At 35.6% G+C, this 24560-nt stretch overlaps 1 protein-coding gene across 7 annotated transcripts in view; it reads right to left on the reverse strand.

Annotated features, from left to right (window-relative positions):
* The window catches only part of ATF7IP (activating transcription factor 7 interacting protein), a 126865-nt gene extending 102550 nt beyond the window's left edge, over positions 1-24315 (reverse strand). For 2 of the 7 annotated variants that reach the window (XM_078338287.1, XM_078338282.1), the window contains exons 1-2: positions 4507-24117; positions 449-625 (exon numbers count right to left, since the gene is read on the reverse strand). Coding sequence is in view for 2 of the 7 variants with exons in the window: in XM_009003296.5 (XP_009001544.2) it covers positions 4507-4523 (17 nt within the window). In the remaining 5 variants the exon portion in view is untranslated. Of the gene's footprint in view, positions 1-448; positions 24118-24169 lie in introns of those variants that run through there. The other 5 variants (XM_078338283.1, XM_078338280.1, XM_009003296.5 and 2 more) reach the window with 3 other exon arrangements.
* Between the last annotated feature and the right edge of the window lie 245 nt (positions 24316-24560).

The following is a 24560-nucleotide window of genomic DNA, read 5'->3' on the forward strand; positions in this document are numbered from 1 at the left end:
CCACTTCAATTTTCTCTAAAGTTGAACTCTAACTAGAAAACCATTTTCCAAAAAGGCATAACATTCTTTCAACATTTCCTTAGAGTTACCAATGTTGGGGTATTATTTGAATGTTAACAAGCTGGCTTTCACTGTGGGAAACGTGGAATTCAAATTTAAGTCAGATCAAGATTATAAACTATCATGTTTCATGCCCCACCAAGGTAGTCTTCACATAGTTGGACACTGTAAACGGCAAATTAATAAACAAACAGATGCACATTTTCAACAAAAATAAAGTCTGCAATGGCCATTAGTCTAGGAAACGGTTAAGAAAACGTTCTATTAGGAAATTTACTTATTATTTTAAGTGCTAAAACTTCTTAGCTCAACTAACTTGAGCAATAATCTTGCGTTATTTCATTTACCTGTGCAGTAAACTGCATAGCTTGAATACACTTTAACTTACCGTTAAGAACATCAAGTTGATAGTGATGTCTTCTAACACAGTGAAAACATTTAAAGAAAAGAGAACAAATGACCTCAAGGTACTTTTATGTTTCTATTTAGTATTTCTTTCATCTCTTCACTTTCAATCAATAGTTACTTGTTATGTCATTCTCCTTCATTCAGCTCCCACTGTACTCTATATAAAATTAGGACAAGGTGAAAGGTTACAAAAGGTGCCATATCTTCTAAAGAGTAAACTGACTTTAGTATTCGAAGTCTCTCCTACCAAGTAAAGTAGGCTACATTTTACTTGTGCTTACTTTCGTTTGGGTTAGAAGTTCTATATTAGATATTTAAGGCTGCCAATAATCTATCAAATACATAGGATAGAGATTTAAAAGGAACTGTCCTCCAAGGCCACACAGATAATGCAATTTAGTGACGAGGACCAGAGGTGAGCAAGAGGAGGCCCTATCTGAAAGAGACAGAATCTATACTCAATTGTAGATTGCTAAAATCAAGCAAAAATGCAGGCCTAATATTGCCCAATCGTTTGCTTTTCAAGAGGCAAGACACCTAGATTTTTAGGTAAAATATGACAACTTTAAATGCTAACAATTAGAGAAATGGGGTAGTGGCTAAAGAATAAAAATAAGTTTGCTGGCTGCCAGTTTGTGGCTCTGAAAAACAATTTTTTTGAAAGAGAATTTACTGTTTTTAAGATTCTCATTTGTACTGAAACACAGGAAACAGAAAATTCTAGGCTGTGAATTTAAGTCATGTTTTTGGAGAAGTTATTTTCTCAAAATATATTTGAAGAACTCAGACTATAACCAAAACATTTCTCCTACTCCTCTAAATTCTGTAATGTCAACATTCTATATTGGCTTTACTTAATAAATACATCTTCCATGCCCATACACAATAAAGGATAGCTAATTTATGTTAACAGAGTAGGTCCCAGTACTACAAAAGTGAATATATAACATTACTAAGTGGATATAATAATGTTACTTAGCACTTCTTGCTTCTCAGCATGAGTTATATAACAAATCAATTTGCCATAGTTTTTAAATATACACTGATCTAATCACACTTGAAAAGGTATATAACATTTGAGAGGCAAGTAAACTGAAAGGCATTCGGATATTACTGAGAAAATTAGTATGCAAGATTTTTGCAGAGTATTTCAAGATACTATTCTGAAACATTATGTATAATTGATTCTCAGCATATGCTTGCCAAAGAGATAGGAACTTCCCCCATTTTACAGATGAAGAAATGAGAATCAAAAAATGGAATGAAGGCAGGGCCTGGTGCCTCACGCCTGTAATCCCAGCACTTTGGGAGGCTGAGGTGAGCGGATCCTGTGAGCCCAAGAGCTCGAGACCAGCCTGGCCAACATGGTAAAACCCCATCTCTACTAAAAATACAAAATTAGCTGGGCATGGTGGTGCGTGCCTGTAATCTCAGCTACTCAGGAGGCTGAGACACGAGAATTGTTTGAACCCAGGAAGTGGAAGTTGCAGTGAGCTCAGATTGCCACCACACTCCAGCCTAGGCAACAGAGTGAGATTCTGTCCAAAATAAAAAAGAAAATGGAATGAGCTGGTCAATGTCAGAAAAAGGTGGCAAAAACAGTATTCAAATTCAGGTTTGGACTCTTGGCCAGTGCCACATCCTAACATTTCACTTAGAGGCTTATGCAAAGAAAATTGTTTATGAAAAAGGGTAAACAAAAGGGGAGAATTTTAAAAAGTGACAAAATAATATCATAAAACCTCAATTATTCAGCTCCCAGATTTATTATGCCTTCAATTACCCAGCAAAATAGTTAACCTGGAGCTTGGAACAGAAAATTTGAAAACTATCACCAATCCCAAAATAATCATCTCAGTAAGGGGCAATTTATGCTTACAGTTGCAAAAACGCAACAGCAGTGAAAGAATTAGCAGTAATATCCTGAGTAACCATAGGGTGTTAGTATTTCCTCATGTACAAGTAATAATCTTGTAGAGGCTAGGGGTAAATTTTACAGTTAGTAATAGAAGGCAAAAAGACTGGGTTATTAAATTTTCCCTAAGATCTCACTCAAGACCAGCATAAACTGTTCAATAATTTCAAAATGGACAGTTTTTCTACATTATATAAAATGTTTTGAAATACATGTATTTTTAAACACTACAGTCTCCTCCTCTTCCACTCTCACCACCAAGACAGTGAGCTCTTATTACTATTAAAAGCCATAAAAATAAGAGTGATTAAGATCACAGCACATTCACTTTTCTATGTCATACTCACTCCAAGGATAACCTTACTGAAATGATGAACAGAATCCCTCAAACATATTGAAATGTTTTCCTTTCTCTTTTTCATGGAGAGTTCATATGACTGAATGATTTACATAAATTAGTGTTCAAATTATGAGAATCTACTATGTCATATAAGACAGTCCTAAAGATTTTACAATGTAGTGATAAGTGAAATAAAAATGCTAAAGCTACTGATGAAATTGAGATAAATATTGATCCCAGAATATATTTTAAGCCACCAAACAAATGGACGCTGATTAAGTTAGGAAAAACAATTATTTTGTTTAAAAAAAAGTAACTAAAACAAATATGAACACAAGGCTGTGACAAGGCAACAATTTTAAACTGTTAAGTCATATACATATAGATCTTATATTACATCTTCATGAGCATCAAAAAAGAATAATCTTTGAATCTCGTTTCAAAGTTTTATTTATCTAAATAGCATAATTGTTCTCATTTTATTAAATACACAGGGCATGTGAATAAGTTTACATTATAAATTAAGTACGTAACAATAAAATACCACATGTATCCTTTTGTTTCTTAAGCCTTGCAGAATTAAGCAGAAACCATAACTATCCCTTTTATATACTGGAATCCTCCCTAAGAGTTTAACTTGCAAAAAGTTTCTGATTTAGAAAGCTGCTCTATTCAGAAAGTTTAGAACTTACTGTTCTATGTCATATAAGTCAGGAATATATTCTTAATACTCTACTGACAAAACCAGAAGCATATAATACCAGCTAAAAACAGATTTTAATAGGTAGTACATTTAAGCATTGCTGCTTAAAGTATGCTTGTTCTACTATCTGAAATACTATATGAATAAGAATTACTTTCTCCCACCTTTCTGGGTAACCACAGACTTAAGAGTATCTCAATAAACATTTCTACTTCAGAACAATGTTAAGAAAGCTTTTTAAATTTTTTGAAATTAAATTTACAAAATCATTGAGCTATATTTCTTTTTAATATACTAAAAGTTTAAATTAAGACTAAAATGAACATAATAATATCACTTAAGTAAGTAAAACATCTGAGTACTTACTTCAGCTCTGATGTGGTATTTGAATATACTAGATACACTAAAAAGAGCTATCCATGACTATATATGAATTTATTTCTAAATTCAAAATCTGAATCTGAATGTCAACTTAAGCAAAAAGTAATTTAAACAAACAAGCAAAGCAGCATTGAAAATGTCAAAGAGTTGGATACCAGGAAGAGGCAGCATAATGAGAAAGAACTGGATCCCATAATGCCAAGAAAAGATTTTGGACAATATTAAACAAAAATTTTAATGATTTATATAATTACCCTTCTTCCCAAAAGGCTTCCACACAGTATCTCCCAAAAACCTAGAAAAATTGTAATCTTTGTACAAAACAAGGCTTATTTATGGATCCTTTAAAAAAAAATCTATTCAGACAATATTGTTTTAATTTCTACAAATAAATACCAAACATACTAAAATAGCCTACACAAAAGAAATATTAAGTGAATTAGGGCCAGAAATGCACTACTATGGTGATCAAATGTTCTGGCAATGACAGAACATAAAATGGTGATAAATTCCAGGAATTTAACCTTTGACCCCATCATGCTATGTACTGTTTCCATAATAAAGGCTTAAAGGTTCTGGCAAACATTTCAACTTTTTAAAAACCAAGCTCTAAGTTTGCCCTTCTATGTAAACTCAGTTAAATTCCTTTTTAAAAAAAAAAATAAGAATGTTTAAAGACAAAGAATAATTGGTTCTTACCTCTTGTCCTGATGCATGTGACAAATCTCCTCACTGGCATACTTGCTGCCTAAGCAGCTACAAAGACTAGGTTAGCAGCCATTTTGAGACAGCTGCACAGTCTCAGTTGCACAAAAGTGTAATTAAGATGGCTGCAATGTGCACTCAAGAACTCACACAGTGAAAACTCAGCTATGTATCAAACAAAGCCCCTCCCACTTTGTCAGCCTGCAGGAAACTGAACACAGACAACAGCTAATGCATATACTGCAACAAACAATGCAGCTACACAGGACACAGAAAAAGAAAACAGAAGGCAGCAAGCCAGTTTTGTAACATAATGCCTGTGAATCCCGTCTTGCAATACAGACTTTGGGCACATCCAGATCCCAAACAACTTCAAATCCATGCCACATATTAGCAGTTACAGAGATAGAGCCAAATCACACAGAGCAAACATCAGGGAATTCGCTTGAAAGAAAGCCTCCATTTCAGTCCAGAAAAAAAAAAAAAAAAGTTAAACCTTGCTCAAGGCCCTTTTTTTTTAACCTTTTATAGTAGTTTTATCATGAAAAGATTTTCAATTTTATAATTTCTAGAAAATTACGTTGCTTAAATCCCAATAATGACTTGATTGATCAAGTTAATTTCAATTTATAGAAGGCTAAAGATTTTCTCCACAGAATCCAAGCCCCAAAGTGCTCAAATCTAGCAGAACAGTTGAAGCCTACAATCAAAATTTTTAACCTTGACAATAGAGTCTTTAGAAGTAAGATGGCAAAAAGCTTATTTTGAGTCATTTACCACAGAGATAAAAACAAATGTCTTCTTTCTAGTAGTACAGCCAGTCACAAACATTACCATCCCCAGGTGAGTGTTTAGTCCCAGGGCAAATTACATTTCATGCCCTGACAAAGACCTCCCAACTTTTTTATATGAGTGAAAACCAAATAAAAACAAATAATTATAGACACCCCGATGGAAAGAAGGGAATTTTAAAAAGGATAAAACTCAGTCTAAAAATGAATATATTAGCAAGACATTTGCGTGAGATCCAACAAATGTGGTTGGCAGACACACAGCCATCAAAGGGAAGGACAAAACCACAGAGAGAACTGTTCACATCAGCGACACAATCCACATTTTCTTTTTCTCTTTCTCAGTCTATCTTCCTAAAATTTAGCTAACCTGTGTATCTTGTCTCTATCCATCACTAAATATAGGTATTTACTAAAACATTTGAAGGGTTTAGGGGGTAATAGGGGTATAGCTAAAAGCAGATTGGCCCTATGACTTGGCAATGGTTCAAGCTGAGCAATGGGCACACAGAATTCATTATCTCATTCTATTTCTGTATATATTTGAAATTTTCCATAATAAAAGTTTTTTTAATTACTTATCTTTAAAAGGTCCTTGTGTATTTTCCATAAGGCAAAATGAATAACGTATGTATCAACTGTTTTTAAGTATTATATCAGAAAAAAATGGTTATACTTGTTCCAAGCCACATTAATTCTTCAAAAACATAACTGTGATTCTCTAAGGGTGTCTCAAGCAAAGACTATTCGTTAAAAGCAATATTTAAGCTGAGCACAGTGGAGCACGCCTATAATCCCAACATTCTGGGAGGCCAAGGCAGAAGGCTCTCTTGAAGCCAGGAGTTTGAGACCTGCCTGGCCAAGAAAGCGAGATCTCTAGCTCTACGAAAAAAATGTTAAAACATTAGCAGGTGTGGTGATATGATCCTGTAGTTCCAGCTACTCAGGAGGCTGATGCAGGAAGATCACTTGAGCCCAGAAGTTCAAGGCTACAGTGAGCTTGAACCACTGTACTCCATCCATCCTGGGCAACAGAGCCAGATCCTGTCTAAAAAAAAATTTATAATTAAAAAAAAAGCAAGACATTACCATAGCACTGAAATCTATGTTTAACTGGGGGATGGGAGAGAAGGTACAAATAGCCAAAATATTCAGAGCTGCCTAATGAACACTTTCTTACATTCTGGAAGCAAATTGTTTTTAGGAAGTCTGATCCACAAAGACTTCAATTATCGTTCACACTCTCAAATGGGTATCTTCTTCAAGCCCCCCTTCTCTTGCCAAATACTTTTCCAATGTAAATCCTGACTATTTTTTTCTTATCTAAACATAGTCCACCTAGAGAAAGCTGCTGGCTACTAATAATACAGGTTGGACATCCTGAATCTGAAACTCCAAAATGCTCCAATAAGATTAAATAATTTCGAATAACTGAAATGAGCAGAAATACAACCCAAACAACATTTAGTACTATCCCAACTGAGCTTTTTCCATCTCTTCACACAATGGTTCTGTTTCTGTGCCTAATGAAACAGTTTAGAAAAGGAAAATGATTAGGCTGTTATTCAGTTAATTTCAAGGCCAACAGCTTTCACTCTCTATCCCAAAGAAACCATCCTATTATAGTTCACTTGTTACATCCTTTTCATAATTCAATCTATATTACCCTATCACTGACAATCCTTACTCTCCCCTACTATGTACATCCCCAAACCAGGTACCATTACTCTTTCAAGATCTTTTATGCAAGTCATCATATTATACTTACCACATTTCATTATTTATCTTTATGCAAATAATCTTTATATAAGGACAGAAATCACATCTTAATTCATTTTCCATGGTATAAAACACAATTATTGGGTCAATAAATGGTGAGCTGAAAATCTCAGTGTTTTTGTTTCTACTACAAAAATCTCAAAAAAGTACCTTCATTTTTAGGATCTCAACTCTTACTTTCTAGGAAGAAATCAATTAATATGTCAACTAAGATATTAGTCTTGACCTAAAAACATCTGCACTTCAGAATCCAAGATGGAAAAAATACCTTTTGTAGGGTACTTTTCAGGCACTACGTAGGAACTACTATGTGCTTATGATAGATGACTCTGAGAAAATCTATAGGAAACTATAGAACATTAAGTGACTTACTTTTAAGTTTCATTAACATTACTAAAAAAGCAGGATGCAACTTGATTGTAAAATGTCACAGATTAAAATAAATTTATCTTATATAGGGTCATTTGCAATGAGATCAATCATTCATTTATAGAAGCATAAATACTTGCAACCAGTTTCTAATGTTCAGTAAACATTTCCATGACTATCCAATGTTTAGTCTCTTCCTAATTAAAAATCAGCACTTTTCACAAGTCATTTTGTTGTTCTGTTTGTTTGCAGACAGGCTGGAGTTCAGTGGTACAATCATGGCTCTGCTTACTGCAGCCTCAACTTTCTGGGTTCATGTGACCCTTTTACTTCAGCCTCCAGAGTAGCTGGGACCACAGGTGCACACCACTGCAACTGGCTAATTCTTAAATTTTTCTATAGAGGTAATGTCTCACTATATTGACCAGGCTGCATACAATTTTTTTTAATTTCACTCTTACAATAACCATGTAAAATCAGAGTGCTACAATCTCCAGTTGTATGACCAGAGAATGTAATCTTTTGCCAGGAGTCACACAATTAGTGATAAAACAAAACAAAATGAGACACTAAAATTAACTCTAATCAACTATTACATTCTATGTATACTACACTATTTGAAAACTTTGCATACACAAATTGCTGAAAACTATAAAATCTAAAGAAAAAGTTTCACTGTATTTGGTTGAGAGTAAATGTATGTTTTATTTAATTAAGATGCTATAATTGTAAGTTATTAACATTATGCATATTAAAATGTAAAAGGCATGTTAGAATGGTATGAAGATGATGAACTAAAAACACCTAATTTCACTCCCTCAAATCCCACTAAAACTACAATAAAGTTTTGTTTTCTGGTTTTTTTTGGTGTTGTTTTTTTGGCATAAATCCTAAAAAAACAGAGAGAAATAAGATGTAACAGCCACAAGATTTGGGAAGCTGAAAAATAAGCCAACTGCAGTGGCTCAGACCTGTAATCCCTGCTCTTAGGGAGGTGAAGTGGGCAGATCACTCGAGGCCAGGAGTTCCAGACCAATGGACAAAACCCCGTGTCTACTAAAAACATAAACATCAGCCAGGCCTGGTGGTGCACCTGTAATTGAAGCTACTCTAGAGGCTCAGGCACAAGAATGGCTTGAACCTGGGAGGTGGGGGTTGCAGTGATCCAAGCAAGATCAAGCCTCTGCACTCAGCCTGCATGACCCAGTGAGACTCCATCGCAAAACAAGGAAATAAATAAGCGGACCAGTTGTAACTAACTGAGCAATCCCTAAAACACAATCTTCCAAACTGCAGTGGTGACAAGTTAAGATCCAATCCGATTTACCTGGCAGAAACCTGAAAATCATAGGAAGTAGAAGAACCAAGCACCTTTGGATGTCAGAGTGAAGGGAGCAGAGAGCAGGATAAAACGGCCAAAATAGTGACAGCTGTTTGAGAAGCAGAACAATACCTTAGATGCCTTTACCAAACACATCTAACAGTGACTATCTGCTCCTCCCAACCCTAAGAGAAGTCTGAAGACAACATCTGCAGTCAAAAATGAGAGTACCTGGCTGGACACGGTGGCTAACATCTATAATTCCAGCACTTTGGGAGGCCGAGGCAGGTGAATCATCTGAAGTCAGGAGTTTGAGACCAGCTGGGCCAATATGGCAAGACCTAGTCTCTAATGAAAATACAAAACTTAGCCAGGCGTGGCACATGGCACACACCTGTAATCCCAGCTATTCGGGAGGCTGAGGCAGGAGAATCACTTGGCCTGGGAGGCTGAGGTTGCAGTGAGCCAAGATCACACCACTGCACTCCAGCCTGGGCAACTTTTTTTGACAGAGTGAGATTCTGTCAAAAAAAAAAAATTTTTTTTTAAAGTACCATACCAAAAAGAGAAGGACTAAGTCCTGACAACAGAGATCCCTAGTCCTCTTCATAAATCTCCCAAAATGCTAGCAATCAAAGCCTATTTCTCTATGCATGAAAATGGAAGGCTGTTATCTGAGGGTGTGTGACCAGCACCAGACAGAAGACCTAAGGTGTCTGGAGACCTCTCCCAAAATGTCTCACCCAGATCAGCCTAAAGGGAAGTTTAAAACTGTCAAATTTAGATAAGGCAGTCAACGTTTTAATCTTCCACATCACATTATGCAGTTAGCTAAAAAATGCAATTGAGAAAAGTTTCTAACATGACAGAGACCCAAGGAAAACAAAAACAAAAATATACATGAAGCAACAGACTATGCAGGAATAAGAAAAGTTCAAAATAATTAATATATGCAGACAAGATGTTACATTCTTGAGTCAAGAATAGAATGCTATAAATGAATGAAAAATTAAGAACATGATAGAAAAAATGAAAAACTCAATGGAAGGACTGGATGATAAAGCTGAAGAGACCTACCTTAGCAAAAAAGACAAAATTATAAATCAGAAGAAAAAATACAATTGGAGTATCCATCTAAAAATTCAAATTGGAATGACAGAATCACACACACACACACACACACACACACACACACACACGAAGACATCACCAATGAATTCATTTAAGAAAACTTTCCAGAATTGAAGGGCAAGAATTTCCAGACCAAAAGAGCCCAAAGCATGCCAGAAGACAGTAATAAAAAGATTCACATAAAAGTATGTTACATTCAAATTTCATGAGACTAAAGATTAATATCCAATTCTACAAGCTTCCACTGAGAGGAGAAATCAGAAAAAAGAATGGCTTCAGATTTCTCAGTGGTGATTAGTAGGAAGAAGATAATAAAGCAGTGTCTTTAAAATTCTGAAGGAAAATAATTTCAACCTAGAGTTCTATACCCAGCCAAACTATCAATCAAGCATGAAAATACAGAATGACATTTTTCAAATATGCCTTGTCTTTAAAACCTGTATCTCCCATGCACCCTTTCTCAAAATGTTACAGGTAGGGAGAAGTCATTCTCCTGCAAAGGACAAAATAAGTCAATAAAAAGACATAACATTTGGAAAACAAGGATCCTAGAAGACAAGTGAAGGAAGTCTTCACTAATGGTAGTATTAGTTCATTCTTGCATTGCAATAAAGAAATACTTGAAAATGAGCAATTTATTAAGAAAAGAGATTTAATTGGATCACAGTTCTGCAGGCTGTACAGGAAGTATGGTGGTATATGCTCGGGTTTTCAGGGTGGGGAGTCTCAGGAAATTTACAAACATGATAGAAGGCAAAGGGGGAGCCTACACATCACATGGCAAAAAGGGGAACAAGAGAAAGGGAACAGGTGCCACATACTATTTAAATAACGACACCTCACAAGAACTCACTCACTATTGCAAAGGATGGTACCAAGAAAGATGGTGCTAAACCATTCATGAAAAATATGCCCTATGACCCAATTACCAGGCCCTATCTCCAACAAAGGTGATTATGATTTAACATGAGATTTGGGTGGGGACACAGATCCAAACTATATCAATGGTGAATAAAATTCTAAGGATGACAGTTGTATACAAGATATAGAGAGCAACTAGGCCACACAGGAGCAATGACACTCAAGAACCAAACATGAGTCAAGATTTTTGCTGCCACTGTACTAAGAAAATATGTCTTATAAATTAAATCTTTTAAATAAACATCAAAATATCATTAGTAAGGACCTGTACCAAATCATCTTAATTATTACTACATAGAAGAGACTCATGGATGCAGGCATCCTGGTATGAAGGTGACATCATAAATCAACAACTATCATAACTGTATCAAGGGAATGGGTCACGATTTTCATGATTATGTTGTGCAAGCCAGTCAACTCTGTGAAAGTAGGCTGCTTAACACAAGATCAACAAAATAAGAATTACTTTGGACTAAATGAATAATTAATTGTGGTTCATATTTTATTTTATATGGTCATAAGAGAACATGTTCTTCTCAATTTATCTCTAATCCCCAATTTAAGGTATGTTTTATAAATATAGTAATATGTTCCCCCCTCAGAATTCCAGGAAAAAATATCCTGTGAAAGGTCTGATACAGGTTATAAGCTAAAGAAGCCACCAAATTATGAATGGTTCTGTAGAAAACTACTGAATACATTGTTCAGCCTTATCCGGAAACTGCTTACAATAATGATTAAATACTGTATAAACAATAATTAAATACTGTATAAATAATGATTACATACTGTATAAAACAATTTACACAGTTTTAATAAGAATCTGTTATCTTTCCTACCAGGATGAAATTGGATAAATCAGGCCAGGCACAGTGGCTCACACCAGAAATCCCGGAACTCTGGGAGGCCTAGGCATGTGGATCACCTGAGGTGACCCTCCTGAGGTCAGAAGTTCAAGACCAGCCTGACCAACATGGTGAAACCCTGTCTCTTCTAAAAATAGAAAATAAGCTTGGTGTGGTAATGGGCTCCTGTAATCCCAGCTATTCAAGAGGCTGAGGCAAGAGAATCGCTTGAACCCAGCAGGCAGAGGTTGCAGTGAACCGAGATCGAGCCATTGCACTCCAGCACAGGTGGCAGAGTGAGACTGTGTCTCAAAACAGAAAATTTGAATAAATCAAATTTGTAACCATAACCACACTGGAAATGTGAAATTTAAAAATTAATTTTGGGCTGGAGTCATTGGCTCATGCCTCTAATTGCAGCACTTTGGGAGGCTGATGCAGGTGGATCACTTGAGGTCAGCAGCTCGAGACCAGCCTGGCCCACATGATAAAACCCCATCTGTACTAAAAATACAAAAATTAGCAGGGCATGGTGGTGTATGCATGTAATCCCAGCTACTCAGGGAGCTGAAGCACAAGAATCACTTGAGCCTGGGAGGCAGAGGTTGCAGTAAGTCAGAGGTTGCAGTGAGTCAAGATCATGCCACTGCATTCTAGACGAGGCAACAGAACAAGACTCTGTCTCAAAACAGAAATAAATAAATAAATAAATAAATAAATAACAAATTTCCCTTAATTAAGTATGACGTGGAACAAGGATTGCCTTTTTTTTTTTTTTTTTTTTTTTTAAGACAGTCTTGCTCTGTCGCCCAGGCTGGAGTGCAGTGGTGCAATCTTGGCTCACTGCAACCTCCGCCTTCCAGGTTCAAACAATTCTGCCTCAGCCTCCCAAAGATCTCATCTTAAATACTAAAATCATGCCTACTAAGTCTTCACAAGAAACCAATTTAGTAGCTCTTCAATAGCATATAGATTCTAAGCTTTGAAGGGAATAAAGAATTTTATTTCCCAAAAAACCAGGAACACTGACAACTGTGGGAATCTCAGAGAACCAAGATACCCTACAATGGTAGGTACTGCAGATGAAAGCTCATTGAGATAAGTCAGATGACTTGGTTTCTGGTAGTGGAAACAAGCTAATAAATAAATAAATAAATTACAGCACTTCACAAAATATTCATACAGAAGTTAACTCTTATCTTCATATCAAATAGACACAGTTTTGTTAAGCACACTATAAGGAAGTCTTTCTATATTAATCAACACCTCACTAGACCTATGTAAATGAAATGGCCAAAGAAAACATGAAAATATACCAAATCAGAAAATTATTTAACAAACTTTATGGCCAAATCTGTGCCTTAAGAGACAAGAGCTTGATTTCAAGGAAAAGCTATGGGCAAAAAATGACACTTTGTCTCAATTTTGAGTGTGCATGTCCAGCGGAGGGCAAGGAGTAATCCTATGTGGATTTGGGAGCCAAAATAAATGCCTTCATACCCAACTTTGGCAATCATGAACACTGCCAAATCTTGCAAATATGACAACTAATGTGAGAAAATGGCTGCTTTTTTGCCATGAAGATGTTTACTGTAAATTTAGTGAATCTTGTGAAGTTTTTTTCTTTAAATACCCATTTGTTTGATATTTAATGAGTCAGTCCTAAAACTGGTCTTCATCAGAAACCTTTACAAGTAAACTACCTTCCTAAATGCTTATTTACCTTACTAGGTGAGTAGTATTATGAAACGAAGCTTTCCAAATTACTTTTTTAAATGCATTTAAACTCTAGCTCCAGAAATCAAGAGTATTATTTTCCATAAACATCCCTGCATTGCAAGGCTCCCTGCACTTAGTTCCTTCTTAATAAATATTCATGAATGACTAATTGATTCACCAATTGATTAAAGCTGGAGATAAGTGTGAGACACAGATGCTAAACATTTTATATATCTAATCATACTTAACCCTCACAACGCTACCATGTAGGTGGCAATCCCATTTTAAAGATAAAGAATACTGCCAGGTGAGGTGGCTCATGCCTGTAATCGCAGCACTTTGCAAGGCTGAGGTCAGGAGTTCAAGACCAGCCTAGCCAACATGGTGAAACCCCGTCTCTACTAAAAAAAATTAGCTGGGCATGACGGCAAACACCTATAATCCTAGCGACTCAGAAGGCTGAGGGAGGAGAATCACTTGAACTGAGGAGGCAGAGGTTGCAGTGAGCCAAAACTGTGCTACTGCACTCCAGCCTGGGAGACAGAGCAAGATTCTATCAAATAAATAAATAAATAAATGTTAAAGATACTGAGAGGAGACACTAATTGCCCAGGTCCCTCTGTCAAATAAATGTATGTATGTATGTATGTATGTATTAGTTAAAGAATACTGAGTGGAGACACTAATTGCCCAGTTTCCAACACAAAACTACTGTACTGTTCTTTCCACTTCACTGTGTAACTAACTGATTTTAAGAAAATCCTTGGTCTTTTCTTTGGTTCTTTTTTTCTTCGTTTATTTACTTTTATCTTTCAGTATTTAAATCATTTACGATAAGTTCGGTGGGAGAAGAGAATTATACAAACCTAAAATACAAAATAATTGTATCATTTCATCTTTTCCTCAAACCCTCATTAATTCACATACAAAGGTTCTTCACAGTCATGGTTTAGAAACTTTTTATTTATAAGCAAGCAAACGTGCTTCCTTGTTTTCTTAATTTTCTTCTAGTTCTTAATAGATGACATTAAAGACTTTTTCTTACTAAAACTATTTACAATTTTTCATATGTAAAGTGACTGTCAAATCTTCCCACATGACAATTTATCATGTGGGTATTCGCCATTTGAGTAAATTACATGTTTGATTTTAAAAAAAAAAAGCTCTGACATCTGTGGATAATGAGTTAAATGAAAGAATTAGAATATCTCATTCCCTTTTCTTTTTTTACCTCCACCTAAAACCAAGGAATTCTATTATTCCAATAAGCTAATATTTACTGAATATTAAGGTAGGCATGGTGGAAAGCAAGCTATGTCAGAAAGCAATCTTATACTTTCAATAGTGGTCTTAATATACCTTATTAGAAAGAACTTTTAAAAATTGTCTAATACATCAATAAGATATGATTCCTAACCCCAGGAAACTTATAAAGGACTACACAAGTATCTATAAACTTAAAAGTGGAAATGAATAAATGCCTTTAATAACATATAAAGTAAAGCAAAGAGAAATTAGAGAATTTCCAGCAGAGAGTAACGACATGCTTTATTAGGCATACTATCTGGGTGCCATGGCAACTATTACTTTTATTCACAAAAAAACAAGGATTTGTATCAGAGAGTTATTAAGAGTTCTCCTAACATACTACCTTCCTTTCTGGTCTCTGAGATTTTGAACATACTATTTATTCCCTTTATTAGTATTATCTTTCTAATTCATCCCTTAAAATACAACTCCCGTAAAATCTCCTTGATCTCCTACAAGTCTCACTTTCTGTACCCTACAAAAATGTCTATTGGTTTACTTGTCATATTAACATGATCTCAAAAGAACGAGTAATCTACAGAAAACTACTTTTAACTATTTACTTATTAATCAGGTAAGTTTTGCTATATGCAGAGAATTTACAACCACAATCTTTATACCTGTGTATATTACAAGGCCCTTAGAAGTCACATTTCTGGCCAAGTACCTGTAATCCCAACACTTTGGGCGGCCAAGAGGGGAGGACTGCTTGAGCCCAGGAGTTCAAGACCAGCCTAGGCAACATGGCAAGACCCCGTCTCCATAAAATTTAAAAAAGAAAAAAAAAATTACTAAACTGGCTCGGCATGGTGGCATGTGCCTATAGTCCAAGCTGCCCAGGAGGCTGAGTCAAGAGGATTCTTTGAGCCCAGGAGATCAAGGTTACAGTGAACCATAATCACACCACTGCACTCCAGCCTGAGTGACAGACTAAGACCCTTGTCTCAATTAAAAAGAAAAAAAAAGTCACATTTTCTATCATGGAAATTGTATATTTTATACACATAAACAGAGAAAAAATAATCTGGATAAAATAATGCAAATATAAATTATTCAAACAATTGTCACTCAATTCATCTACAGTCCTTTTAAATTAAGCAAGTTAACCTGTATGGTTCAAATATACTACACTGAGTTTTAAAAATCAGAAATTCCAATTCTTGCAAAACTAATCATAAGTTAATGTTTTCAACAGCAAGCAGAGAGGGGAAGATTCTATCAATATTTATAAAAACTGGGACCCCAGCCACAAATCATGAACACAAAACCCCCAAAATACCATTTCAATGGAAGATATACAGAGTACATTATAACTGAACCTAAATCTTAAAACAGAAAAATAGTTTTTAGTATTGAATTATGAAATACTTTGGGACCACTTCTCCCAATTCCATATAGCAGAAAATGCTATTCATTAATATCCATTTCTCTTTTATAAAATTCTCTAGTTTCAGCTAAGTATGATTATCCAGCTAGATGTATTTCCCAGACTTCCCTTCCCAGCTAAGTATGTCCCAGTGACTAAATGATCACACATAAACCATGAGTCAAAGGGCTATGTGCCACTTCCATATCATGCTCTCAAAAGAATGAGTATGCACTTCCATTGTTCTTTCTCCCTTGCCTCTAGCTACTAAAACTAGGGAGTAATCATGTTTCACCTAGCGATGGAAGCCATATGTTAAGGCAAAACCACTTATAAACTCTAAACAGTCTTACTTGGTATGGTTACATGAGAAAACACATGCATCACCTTTAAACATCTATACTGTGGCAGCTTAGTTTTTACTCTAATCGAATTAACTTCTGACATTTACCACCTAAAAGGAAATGAAAGAGTTCAAAAGTGGTCCCTCTTCTCCCTTCCATGTTCCTTCCCATTTCTTCCTTTCCTGTGACATTCTATCTAATAAAAGTAACAGAGCAGATAAACATCTAACAGTCACTTTTTATTGTTCCATCAAACTCTTTCTCCTGGTCCTCAAAACAGCAGATTTCCTTTCCATCTTCTAGTTTTCCGCTTCTACCAAACGGTAGGCATTATCATTGAGAATTATTGAACCAAAGAGAGCTCCTGTTATAGCTTTGACAGTTCTGAGGATAACTATTCTAACATACAAATCAAACTTCTTATTAGAATGGTAAAGTGCCAAGAGTAATGGACACATAATTTCTAGGTACCAAGCCAGAGAACAGTTACCCAAAATAGGACAGGGCTATAAAACAACAAAGAAAGGGAGAAAGGACCATATGTAGTAAGACATGATGGCATTACTACCTCACATTACCATCATACAAAGGGGTCCTCTCTCCTAAATACAGCTAGTTATTACCGGTTATTAGATATAAAAGAACACAAAATGTTTCTTATAACATTCTGAGCAATGGAAAACTGCAGACATGAATAAGTGCATATTTGTAATGGCAAAGTTAATATGCCAACTTCATTTCCCAGCTTCTTATATTTACAGAGGTCCAATTATAAAGACTCTCAGGAAGGTAATATCAACTGTTCCTTTCCTCTGGCATTTTTTTTTTTTTTTAATGGCTGAGGTACCTGAATCATTCTCTTAAAGATTCTAAAATCCAAATGATCAAAATTTAAAACTTAAAACATTCACACCATATATACAAAGACTAGTAGCCCTGATCTACTTATTCTTAACTGAAAATGCTCCCCAGCACTTACTCTCTGTCTCCAGTACACAGTGGTTTCCACCATACTAGCTGAATCATCTATAAGTTTAATTTTCTTTGTTTTCAAATTAAAATGCCAGGAGAAGCCCCTGGTTTACTCTGTGGATGGCAGGACAAGCTGAGAAAGAACACGGCAAAGTAATGTTTAAATAGTCTTGGGCTCTCTAATAAACCATAAAGTCAAAAAAGCAAGAATTTTAAAAGAGAAGTTCCACGAAAGGATAGGTAATTTCTAAGTACTCTAGGAAAGTAACAAGGGCTATGCCATCCTAAAGCTAATGAATGATATTTGGGTAATCTGTTTAAATATTGTTAAAACATCACCTAATTTTTCAATCAATAATATGCCCCATAACTGTTAGAAACTCAAGGGCAGGAACTTTAATTCTCAAACTTCTCTATACATGTGTCTCCCTTGAAAAACTAGGTATGTGGCCAATGCACGAATTTTCCATAGGCCTCAAAACTCAAAAGAAAAAATTATAATAGAAATCCTTCTAAACTGAATCACACACTAACTTCCCCTCTCAAATAGGTTAAATATAATATTCTCTATGATTCAGAATCATTAATAAAATCATCAATTAATAACATTCTATAACTACTGATTCACCTCTGGAAATACTAATTCCCAAATTAAATAGTCTCATAACTAAGTTTATAAATTTTTGATTCAATAACCCTTCTTTACTATCGTGGTGCTGGACTTCAATTCTTGTTCCTACCAAAGTGCACTTCTCAATAGCATTTCTTTCTAATTTTTTACTGTTCATCTGTTATAGTCTAGAACTCAAGTATAACAGCAAACCAGAACTAGAAAAAGTTCTCAGCTTTCAAAAAAAGTAAAATATCTAAACTGTTATAAGCAGTGTTGCTTGAAAAAGACCCCAAAACAGGGATTTTTCACTTAAAAAGATAAACTGCTTAAGAAAGGCCAATAATTATCTTTTTTCTTTTTTCTTTTTTTTTTTTTTGAGACGGAGTTTCGCACTTGTTACCCAGGCTGGAGTGCAATGGCGCGATCTCGGCTCACCGCAACCTCTGCCTCCTGGGTTCAGGCAGCTCTCCTGCCTCAGCCTCCTGAGTAGCTGGGATTATTGGCACGCGCCACCATAACCAGCTAATTTTTTGTGTTTTTAGTAGAGACGGGGTTTTACCATGTTGACCAGGATGATCTTGATCTCTTGACCTCGTGATCCACTCGCCTCGGCCTCCCAAAGTGCTGGGATTACAGGCGTGAGCCACCGCGCCCGACCAGGCCAATAATACTTAATATTTTATGTGTTTCCTAGATTTATTTTCATAAAGTCAACAATATTTTATCATTTGAGTTCTATATTTCCTTGACTTCTTCTTTTCATGCCTCCACTAATTTATAAGTTTAGTTCAATAAAAATGATATTTTGGCAATAAATTGAATCAATTATTTAAAAGATAAAAAGTAGAATTACAGCTGAAATACATCCTTATTAATCAAGATAATCTTTTAAAGGCAACAAGCATAAAAAAGATATTTAATGAATAAATTTATTCTAATAATTAAGAAAATATCCTTATAAGAAAATACAATAATGTAATGATACCAAGGAAATCAAAATAAAAAATTTTTATCTTTATTATGAGATTAAGCTCCATGCTGGCCAGAAAAGGAATACAGTATCTTTTCAAATTCCTCCATTTAAAAAAAAAAATCGTCCATGTTTAACAAAAAAGGATTTCTATTTCAAATATTGTACAAGACTTTTCTTTGCAACTTATTTTTCCCATATCTAACTTCATACTGATACTACTTTTATGTCATCATATCCTAAGGCAGATTGAAAATACAATCTTACATCCTCTCCTGATTCATCCCTATTAGAATTATAGCTGCATTAAGAAAACATCTTCCTGAAAAGACATAAAGACCACAAATTCTCCCAGAGTTCCTAGAAAATAGTACATTTTGGTAGTCTGCAGGAAGTAATACTCATGAATTAAAAAAAAAATGTATAAGGTTATAAATTCACCCAATGTAAGTTTAGTGGAATTCTAACCAAAACCATTAACTGGCTTTTTTTCCCTTACTTAACCAATGAACCTAAAGTTCATCTGCAAAAACTGTCAAAATTAGCTAAGAAATTTGAAAAATAGAACTGTGAGTGGGTATTGTATTTTATACAGGATATAGCACCACAAACACATATTTAAATTGTGTACAGTCCTACAGCAAATAAAACAATGCAATAATGCTCTAAGAAGGCGCAGATACAGCCATGGTTAACCTCTGTTTAAACTTTATATTTTCTTTTGAGAAGCCCATGAAAGCTATTACTTTTTCCCCAGAAAAATGCACATACTCAGACTCACATAAAATTGTATGTATCAAGGGATGCACATACTCAGACTCACATAAAATTGTGTGTATCAAGGGATCGGTGGAACCCCTAAAGGCCAATGGATCCAGGTTAATATTTCTGGTATATGAATCAGAATTGTTTGCTCAAATCTAGCTATGATCAAAATAAGCAACCAAAACAGTAAGAAATGGATCAAGTCTATGAAAACCAGATATCTGAAAAAAATGAAAACTAGTAACTTATCTTAACACACAATATGTCAAAATGCAGATATGTCCACATATATGCAAAAATATTTTTTAAAAGTTTATTGAACAAGGCTGTGCATGGGGGTTCACTCTTGTAATCCCAGCACTGTGGGAGGCCGAGACAGGCAGATCACCTGAGGTCAGGAGTTTGAAACCAGCATGGACAAAAGGGAGAAACCCTATCTCTACTGAAAACAGGGCATGGCGGTGCATGCCTGTAATCCCAGCTAATTGGGAGGCTGAGGGAAGAAAATCGCTGGAACCCAGGAGGCAGAGGTTGCAGTGAGCTGAGATCACAACACTGCACTCCAGCCTGGGAGACTGAGTTTAGACTCTGCCTCAAAGAATAAAATAAAATAAAATATGAACATATAATTCACCTCACAACAGGTAGTATTTTCTAGGCAGACAAGTGCTGTAGAAATCACAAAGGAAGGCCAGGTACGGTGGCTCTCTAATCCACCGTGAGCCACCGTGCCTGGCCTTCCTTTGTGATTTCTCAGCACTTTGGGACACTGAGGCAGGCGGATCACCTGAGGTTGGGAGTTCGAGACCAGGCTGACCAACATGGAGAAACCCCATCTCTACTAAAAATACAAAATTAGCTGGATATGGTGACACATGCCTGTAATCCCAGCTACTCGGGAGACTGAAGCAGGACAATTACTTGAAGCGGCGGGGTCGGGGGGAGGATACAGTGAGTGGAGATCATGCCATTGCACAAGTGTGAAACCCCATCTTAAAAAAACAAAAGAAATCACAAAAGAAAAAGGCAGTACAGCAGGCTGGGCATGGTGGCTCATGCCTGTAATCTTAGCACTTTGGGAGGCTGAGGTGGAAAGCCTTCTTGACTCCTGGAGTTCAAGACCAGCCTGGGCAACATAATGAGACTTTGTCTATTTAAAAACAACAACAAAAACAAAATTTAGCAGGGCATGATGGCCTGTAACAGTAGTGTCAGTTACTCTAGAGGTAGGAAAATCACTTGAACCTGGGAGGTCAAGGCTGCAGTGGACAAAGATCACTGCCACTGCACTTTAGCATGTGCAGCACAGCAAGATCCTATCTCCAAAAAAAAAAAAAAGGCAGTACATTTTACAATGTGAAACTTCTTAACATATAAAACCATAAACCATTTAAAAGGTAATTTTAAAATTACTGTGACAAATATTAAAAGCTAAGGAGCCCAAATCCATAGATAGCTGTTACTAACAAGTAAGAAAAACAGTTAACACTCACCATAGAAAAACACACAGAAAGTCAAACAGCTAATGCACAGAAAATGAAAACATGCCTATATAAAACACTAATTCAACTTCACTAGTTATCAAAAAAAGTTAATGAGCTCCTATTTTTAACCCATCTAATTGATGGTCGTATTAAATACAATAAAAAATGCTTTCAAAAAGTTATCGATTTTGCAAATTGCTTTAAAAGTCCTTTGAAACAGTAATTTCAAAGAAATATTCTGAGATATAGGTCATGACAGTACAAAAATGTTCACTGTAGCACTATTTTTAATATAATAGAGAAATGAGCAACAAAGAAAACAGGAAACAAAAAACTGAAAGGTTTGATAAGTCACAGTACATTCTTCTTAGAGATAATAATACGTAACTATTTAAAAATGTGTTTGAAAAGAATATTTGATCATTTGGGATATTATAATAGAGTATCATGTAACCATTAAAAACATATTTTAGAAGAATAATAAAATGGGAAAATAACACTAAATTAAAATTGCAGAAATGAAATTATGGTACCAATGAAAAACTAACTAATATATAAACATTTATAGATTGCTCAACTATGGAAAAGTGAAGTCACAAATCACCAATACCTTTAGAGTGGTTATTTCTAAGCACTAATTTTCAACATTTTCCAAATGTTCTATAATGAATAAGTTTCTTAAAAATTAAATACATTTATCACATATGCAAATCCTAATTTAAAGAAAAAAATAGTTCTAATTGTTTAATAATTCAAACCTGTCTTTTCCATATAAAATTTTTAATTTAGAAAACTGCAAAGATTTTAAATAACTTTAGTAACTCGTATTCATTCCTGGAGTAATCTAGTCTTGATATTTACATATGTTGGATATGTGTCAAAATTTTGTGACATCATAACCACCAAACTAAAATTTTAAAAATATACTTGTTATCGACAAAGTACTAATGAACAAGTAGTTGGTGTTCAGGAAATTAATTAATGTTATTAAGTTTATATGGTTATATCTGCCTTGTAAGAAACATGACAGCAAAATTAGCCTATCAATAAAGATGTTCTTCACATTCAAGAGTGTTTTCAAATACCTCTTACTACGTTCAATATCAACCGAAGAAGCAATCATCTGTATATTCTAAAGAAAACATACGCTTAAATATATATACCAAAGTATTTCATTTTTCTGGAAATGTAAAATGTACCATGCCCTAAGATCAAAGTTCTTTTGTTAATCTAAATACTTATGTGTATTTTCAACTCTAAAATGCCTGAAATAACAAGCAGAAGAAAGGGGCTGCTCCCAGAAACATAAAAGGGAGAAAATTACACAACTGCCCTCTAAATATACTTCTGTGTAGAATGCCTCAGAGATTCAAGAATTACATCAGGGCAAATAAAAGATTCTGCTGAGAAAAATAGAAGACTATTTCCTAACTCTCTTCTATCTCATATGTGACGTCATTTAAAAATCCACCAACCAAAAGTATTACTTTCAATCATATATAGTTAATATTTACTAATGGTATTTGCTTTAGGCAGTAAAAATGTCCCTAAATTAACCGAGATTATAAAGCAAGAGGCACTTCTCTTCATTTGACAGGAGCTGGTTCAAGCTGAAGAGTTACAACCAACCAAGAAACCGGTTGTTGTATATATGAACCACAGATGAAGTCTATGGAAAACACTGGAAGGTTTTTTTGCCAAGGAAGAAAGAATTTGCACAACGGGAGAATCATATCAAATCTTATATAACTTCCCCCAGATGTGTTACATAAGATTTAAATATAGTTGACACTATCATTTTAAAATGAAATAATCAGTTGCATATTTATAATTACCTTCCCTAAAAAAACTATTAAAACCAGGAGCACCCTTACCATTAAAAAAATCAAACACAGTTGTATCTTACATACACAGTATATAGTATAGTGTTTAAAAGAAAAAAACATATTTCTTTAATTAACGGTCCACTTTCCTAAAAGAGGCCTCAGTGTAATAGATGTCCTTTCTAGCACTCTTCATCAGAAGACATTTACCAAATGTTATAGTTACATACCGCAGCAAACAAAAATGCTAAGAAAATGGAATTGATTAATTTAAAAAGTGACAATAATTATCTAGCTGAAGCAGTCTTGAACAAGTCACCTAATGAACTTAAAGCATGTAAAATTCAAAGGCCCAGAGACATACAAACTGATTAAAATTAAAGTTTCATTTACTTAGGATCAAATATTTTAAAACAAAATAATCCTCAGATTGAGATTTCATTTTCGATTATACTGTAATTTCTTCCACTATCCCCTCTCCCCCAACATTTCCAAAACTAAAGTTGTTTGTTTTGTAAACATTCCACACATCCATAACAAAATGGGTGAAAATAGGGTTAAAAATACATTTACAAATATGCAGTTCAAATAAATGCACTTCCCGTGAGAACACCACTAGGTGCTGATCTTTACCACCCTAAATATAAACCTGAATCCAGCAATACTTTAAAACTGAAATTATAATCAAGAACCACAAATGACAATCATTTTTACAGAAAATAAAGTCCACAGCTTCTCAAAAAATATCAAAAAAAGAGAAGAGCTTGAGGTCAGCCCAGGAGTACAACATTAGAGAAATGTTTTTCTTGAAAAATGTGAGAATTTGACGCTGACACAAAGAAACCCCTCAAGAACAAGGAAAATTAAATCTAGAACCCAAATGGCGTCCAACAAGAACGTTAGATCTTGAAAATGAATATTGCGCTTGCGCAGCCGCCGCCCCACCAGCTGCACAACTGCAGCTAGAGCCCGACCCCGCAAGATCACGTGCTCCCATGCAGCGCCGCCCGCAGCGCCGCAACCGCGCAGGCGCAAACACAACTCCCGCAGCCGCCATAATGCGGTCTTGACTCTTCAGAAATACAATAGTAATTTAAGAAAATGTGGTTTTAACAGCCCCGGGGATTCACATATACCTTTTGGGGCGGAAGCTGAGGGAGGGGGAACCAAGTTCCTTCCTACAGAGCCGTCCGGCGTAGCCGTTCCCGACGTTGCCGCCTCAGCTTTTCGCGCGCTTCTGTCGCCGCGCCGCCGCTGCCACCGCCGCCGCCTCCGCAGATTCAAAAACAAACCCGCTTCTCCCTTGCACGCGCCGGGGCCGTTATGCAAATTAATGTAGGCGGGGCTCCAGGCTCGCGATATGAACCCCACCCACTGTGCTATCAGCCAATAAGCTCAAGGACTAGCCATTCCCCATGCAAATCTCTGATTTTTTATTTGAATGAGGGACATTGGCCCCGCCTCCTGCGTGGAAAAGAGAAGGAAGCCCGAGGTGGTGGCGCTGCGTCTCTCAGTTGCAGTGTGAGG

This window comes from Callithrix jacchus, chromosome 9, assembly GCF_049354715.1.
Source record: "Callithrix jacchus isolate 240 chromosome 9, calJac240_pri, whole genome shotgun sequence".
Lineage (NCBI taxonomy): Eukaryota > Metazoa > Chordata > Mammalia > Primates > Cebidae > Callithrix > Callithrix jacchus.